Below are 6000 nucleotides of genomic sequence, written 5' to 3' on the forward strand. Positions count from 1 at the left end.
ATTCGATGAAAGGTCCTTTATATCTCAGTACCTTTACATAAAGTTCTATTGATACAAAGTTAGGATAAAAACAAAATATTTTGCTGCAAAACTATAAATATATTTTGATAAATGTAATTAATGTGCATAAAAAGAAGTGTAATTAACTTATTAACAGGTTATAGTATATGGCTCATTCATCAACATAAGCATCCGTTGACAGAAGAGTTCCAGTGACCACCTGGATTCCTTATTCCAGTGGCCACCTCGACTCCTTATTCGGACTCAGGCTCTTCTTGGTCGACGCTTCGCTTCCCGATGAAGAACTTCTTGAGGTGGCCGCCTCCAAGACCTCCCAATTTCTTGAATCCTCCTCCAATGTGACTTCCATGACTGTATCCCTTGGAATGGCTGAATCCATTGGCATAGTTTCCAGCACTCAAGAGTCCACCTTTCGCGCCGTATCCACCACCCAATCCACCGAATAGGCCTCCAAGTCCGAGTATTGGCTCGGGATCAGCACTTCGTTTACCCAGGAGGTGTTTGTTGAGATGGCCGTGTTTGAGCCCACCTGCTCCTCCAAAGCCTTTCAGAAGGTGGCTTCCATGACTGAATCCGTTGGAATGGCTGAATCCATTGGCGTAGTTTCCAGCACTCAAGAGTCCACCAGCGCCGCCAAATCCGCCACCGAATCCTCCTAATCCTCCGATACCTAGGCCGATTCCATGAGCGTCTTCAGCGACCAAGGCTACCAACAGGATGGAGATCTGGAATTGCAATGAGCTTAAGAATCATGTCGAGAGAGAGAGAGAGAGAGAGAGAGAGAGAGAGAGAGAGAGAGAGAGAGAGAGACTGTACCTTCACAAACACATGAGACATTCAGTCAACAGGAAAGTAAAAAATATAATAATAGATATCCAAGAGGGATGATTTGTTATCACTAGATATTGTCTTTTAAAACGCGTACTTACAGTAACACTTTTATAAATATTTGTGTTACACTACACAAACTCTGTGTATAAATATACAAGGTCATGTATGCTGTCGTTTATAAAATATGAAGATATTATGCGAACTCATATGAACATCCACACTCTATAATATATATATATATATATATATATATATATATATATATATATATATATATATATGTGTGTGTGTGTGTGTGTGTGTGTATGTGTGTGTGTGTGTGTGTGTGTGTGTGTATATAAACATTCATGATTGCACATATATCTCTAAGCACATATCCGTCTTACCAATGGAATCATGGTCGGACGTTTTCACTGTTCCTCTGTTATCAGTCTTATGCAGATCAACGTAAAGCAACTTACCCTTATATATGAATGGGATATGAGGGAATCCACCCTCCTCATTCGGCCTTCGGCCCCACCTTCATTTGGGAAGAGGACGACAACGATGACCGTGAATTTCTTTCTGAGTTTAAACAATAAGTGAGATTTTCCAAATTCCCTTAAGATATATTTGCAATTTTTGGCTTCCTGCGAATAATTGTTTCCTTTCATAGATGAATATATGTACCTGTTCGTGTTTTTGCTTATCTACTTATTTTTTTATTAGATTTTTTACACGATTCCAGCAAGATATAAGAACCACGTCAAAGCTTCGTGAAATAAGATAAAATGAACTTTCATTTGGACCACGATAATTTCTTTGTATCATACAAGTTCTTTCCATACACTGTTCTTTTGCCTTATAACTTGTCTGCTAACTTCTAATATATGAATATTGGTGCAATTGTTCTTAATATTATTATATTTCTAGCTTTTCCCCTTTTTTCACTACTTATTTGTAGTTTATATGCACACCTTTAAAACCTGGAAATACATTTATTTTGTTCTAACAACATAATCTACCAACATATCTACGTTCTTTATATGATCATCTTTTCTTACTTAGTATCACACGTACAGGATCCATTTCAATTGACACAATACTTAATGTTTTGCTTTATTATATGCTATATCCCTAATTTACTTCTGTAAAGAAGAGTGGGATCAAAAATCGCCTTTTTTTATATATTTACAAATCATTTAGGACATTTACTTTCTGATAATAGTGTGCCAATTACTTCCATTACTCTATCAAGCGTATTAACATATACCCATATTAAGGCGACCTTTAACCAGGTATAAATTACGTCAGCAGTACTTAACAACACGAAGTGGATACCTGGTTCAGTTTGATCGTTTGTCTAAATAGCTCAACATTTGCAATACATTTATATTTTATGCTTCAACTTACTCGAGTTTCATTTTCTTGTTCAAATCGATTTCTTTTCCGATTGCACTGGGCTATCATACAACGTATGGCTTAGGTTAATTTACATGATATATGCTGGATTTAGCAACTGTATGAATTATTTATATACCTGTATTCTAATTTAAAAAATCGTGATAAATGAGGAATCTCAAATACAATATAGGGAATTTTAGGTTTTTAAAGGTTAGAAGTTTACCAACCTTATCGTAAATATTTCATTTTGATATTTAGTACTTATACTTAGAGCAATGAATCTACTTGAAATGTATTAAAATCTGTCTCTGGAACGTGAATATTTCCTCAGCATACCAAAATTTCCGTTTGTGTCAAGGTTCATAATAGAGGTGAAAAGGCCACGGCATTTACTATAGGTTCGGTGGAAGATGGATTCTGTTGTCAAGAAGTAAGTGAGATTGAATAAAAATTATGCCTTTCCCTTATACCATTCTTCTTGTGTTTTATTACATTTTTACCTACTTATTAATTTGTTAATTTTTTCTGTCTTTTTTAATAAGCGAGATATCTTCTTTCTGTACTTTTCTTTAATACCTCTTACTTCTTCCTAATGAACACTATATTCTTTGTAAGCTTGAATTTCGAGGCAATGGCCCCGTGGGCTTGTTCCATAGGAATAGGTTTCATCCACTGAGAGAGAGAGAGAGAGAGAGAGAGAGAGAGAGAGAGAGAGAGAGAGAGAGAGAGAGAAGCTAATTCGTTATGGAAATATTATTAAAATTAGATGAAATCTACGATTTTGTAACACGTACTGAAGATTACGTAAAAACAATTACTCTTGTCATCAAGGACTATACCAAATTTGCTTCCTTGGACGAATAATGGGTCCTAAAAACGAAACTGAATTTTTGAAATAATTCAATGCTTTCAATTAATGTTCTCTCCTTTTTTTTTTATTTTACAAAAGTAGGTTAGGATAGAGTCGTTAACTATCTATATTCTGAGCATGCAAAGGAGCATATCAAAGTGTCCTAAATATTCGTTAAAGTAAATAAGAATATCTTGTCAAGGAGATTCCTACGAACATCTTGATGTCACTCTTATATATAATACTGAGCTCAATCGAAGACTGTTTCCTTTAGGTCTTGAAAGAAATGTTAAATTCTTTAATCTCTGTGCCGTGAATCAAGTTTCTCATTCACTGATAGCTTTTATTATAAATATTCACCAGCGGTGTGAGCATTTCTTTTTCAAAAAAAGAGAAAATATACTGCTGTCTCTCTATTCAGGTATGTAATGGATGACAAAAGTTACAGAAAAGGCAGTATTTATACCAAGAGATCCTTCCACAGATAGCAGTTTTACTAGGTCACCCCCGCTGATAATTTCTCTTTAATCTTCTTAAGCGTTGGTTGAAGGAAGGTTTTATCTATAATATCTGGATCCCAGGTGCCCTTTGAGATGTTCATTACCTGTCTTTGTTCAATCAAGGTTGACTCTATCATCTGGCTTTTGTACCAACATTTGCTGCTATAAATCATTCGTGATAAATTCCAGTTTATTCCGTTGTTGTGGTTATCTATATAGTTGACAATAGCTGAACTGTTGTATACCTAACTGATCGTTTATGTTGTATTAATCTCTGGGGACGTGATTTTCCTGTAAAACCGATGTAAGATTGGTCGCAGTCTAGGTATGGGATTTCGTAAGCTCCTGTGTCTTTGGGGGTTGTCTTTTGTTGGACGTTAATCATTCCAAGAGCCTAGGTCACCTTAATCCTGTCCCGGTGTTGGATTCTTATTTTATTGTTGGGTGTCTCTCTGGTCTTGTCTTGTGTGTGCGACTCTGGCTTGGCCAGGATTCAAGAACCTTTGGTTTAGCTACAACCAATAACAGTCGACAGTGAGTACTGTGAGTACATGGTTGAGGAATGTGTACTTGTTCTTTGGTGTAAATTATTCCCAAGGTGTAGAAAATTATTATACAAGCCTTGTGGTATGATATTTTTGAATTATTGAATATATTTATGTATATATACAAATACTATAGAGAGATGATGGCCAGAAGAGTAAGTACTTTCTCCTTTACTCAGGAATCGTCGGTGACCACTTGATTTTGGATTATCCTGGATTATCTCTTTGGTTTTTACAATTTTGACATTAACCATCTGATATTCTTGGTAGTTTTGTTTACCTTGTCACCTTTCCAATTGTATTTCACTTGTGGCCCGACGATGCTTTAATAAACAGGAGAAAGCGCTTGATAATGACGTTCTGCCTATCATTTTTCTGCGGTATTCACTTGTATAATAGAAGTCACGTGGATCTACTGAGATTCTTAAACCTATTTATGTATATATATGAACCTGTCAGTTATTGATTACATGCATAACATTTTTATGCCTTATCATTTCATATATTAAGTGATTCTCCCTTGTACCAATCTAGAATATGATAGGTTCAGAAACTGGCAGTTTAGATTAGATGCATTACTCATATTCGATTCCGTCAGGTTGTAAAATATTCCAAAGCTATACTACATTCGATGAAAAAAGAATTATATCTCAGTACCTTTACATAAAGTTCTATATATATAGATACAAAGTTAGGATAAAAACAAAATATTTTTCTGCAAAACTATAAATATATTTTAATAAAATAATTAATGTGCATGAAAGGAAGTGTAATTAACTTATTAACAGGTTATAATATATGCCACATTCGTCTCCTTAAGCATCCATTGACTGAAGTGTTCCAGTGACCACCTAGATTCCTTATTCCAGTGACCACCTGGATTCCTTATTCGGACTCAGGCTCTTCTTGGTCGACGCTTCGCTTCCCGAAGAGGAACTTTTTAAGATGGCCTCCTCCAAGACCTCCTAATTTCTTGAATCCTCCTCCAATGTGGCTTCCATGACTGTATCCCTTGGAATTGCTGAATCCTTTGGCATAGTTTCCAGCACTCAAGAGTCCACCTTTAGCGCCGAATCCACCACCCAATCCACCGAGTAGGCCTCCAAGTCCGAGTATTGGCTCGGGATCAGCACTTCGTTTGCCCAGGAGGTGCGCGTTAAGATGGCCATGTTTCAGCCCACCAGCTCCCCCGAATTTTTTCAGGATGTGGTTTCCATGGCTGTATCCGTTGGAGTGGCTGAATCCATTGGCGTAGTTTCCAGCACTCAAGAGTCCACCAGCGCCGCCAAATCCGCCACCGAATCTCCTAATCCTCCAATACTAGGCCCGATTCCATGAGCGTCTTCAGCGACCAAGGCTACCAACAGGACAGCGATCTGGAATTGGAATGCATTTAAGAAACATATCAAGAGAGAGAGAAAGAGAGAGAGAGAGAGAGAGAGAGAGAGAGAGAGAGAGAGAGAGAGAGAGAGAGACTGTACCTTCACAAAAATATGAGACGTTCAGTGAAGAGGAAAGTAAAAAATGTAATGACAGATATCCATCATGGATGATTTGTTATCACTAGAATTTGTCTTCATCAGTTTACAAGTCCTGACACAGATAAGGAAAATGTTTATAAAAACGCATGCTTACAATAACACATGTTTATACATATTAGTGTATACTACAAAAACTCTGCATAACTATACAAGGACATATATACTGGCATTTATAAAATGTGCCTCTATATGTTGCTAGTATGTTGCAAAACTCATTTGAACATGTATATATATATATATATATATATATATTATATATATATATATATATGTGTGTGTGTGTGTGTGTGTGTGTATGTGTGTGTGTGTGTGTGTGTGTGTGTGTGTGT

General features: G+C 36.5%; 1 protein-coding gene across 2 annotated transcripts in view; it reads right to left on the reverse strand.

Annotated features, from left to right (window-relative positions):
- Positions 1–91: 91 nt before the first annotated feature.
- Positions 92–6000, reverse strand: part of LOC135196796 (uncharacterized) — a 6028-nt gene continuing 119 nt past the window's right edge. The window contains exons 1-2 of one of the 2 annotated variants that reach the window (XM_064223585.1): positions 1239–1285; positions 92–746 (exon numbers count right to left, since the gene is read on the reverse strand). In XM_064223585.1, the coding sequence (XP_064079655.1) occupies positions 255–746; positions 1239–1250 (504 nt within the window). In that variant the 5' untranslated portion in view covers positions 1251–1285 and the 3' untranslated portion in view covers positions 92–254. Of the gene's footprint in view, positions 747–1238; positions 1286–6000 lie in introns of those variants that run through there. The other variant, XM_064223586.1, reaches the window with a different exon arrangement.

The sequence above is a fragment of the Macrobrachium nipponense genome, chromosome 18 (assembly GCF_015104395.2).
Source record: "Macrobrachium nipponense isolate FS-2020 chromosome 18, ASM1510439v2, whole genome shotgun sequence".
Taxonomy (NCBI): domain Eukaryota; kingdom Metazoa; phylum Arthropoda; class Malacostraca; order Decapoda; family Palaemonidae; genus Macrobrachium; species Macrobrachium nipponense.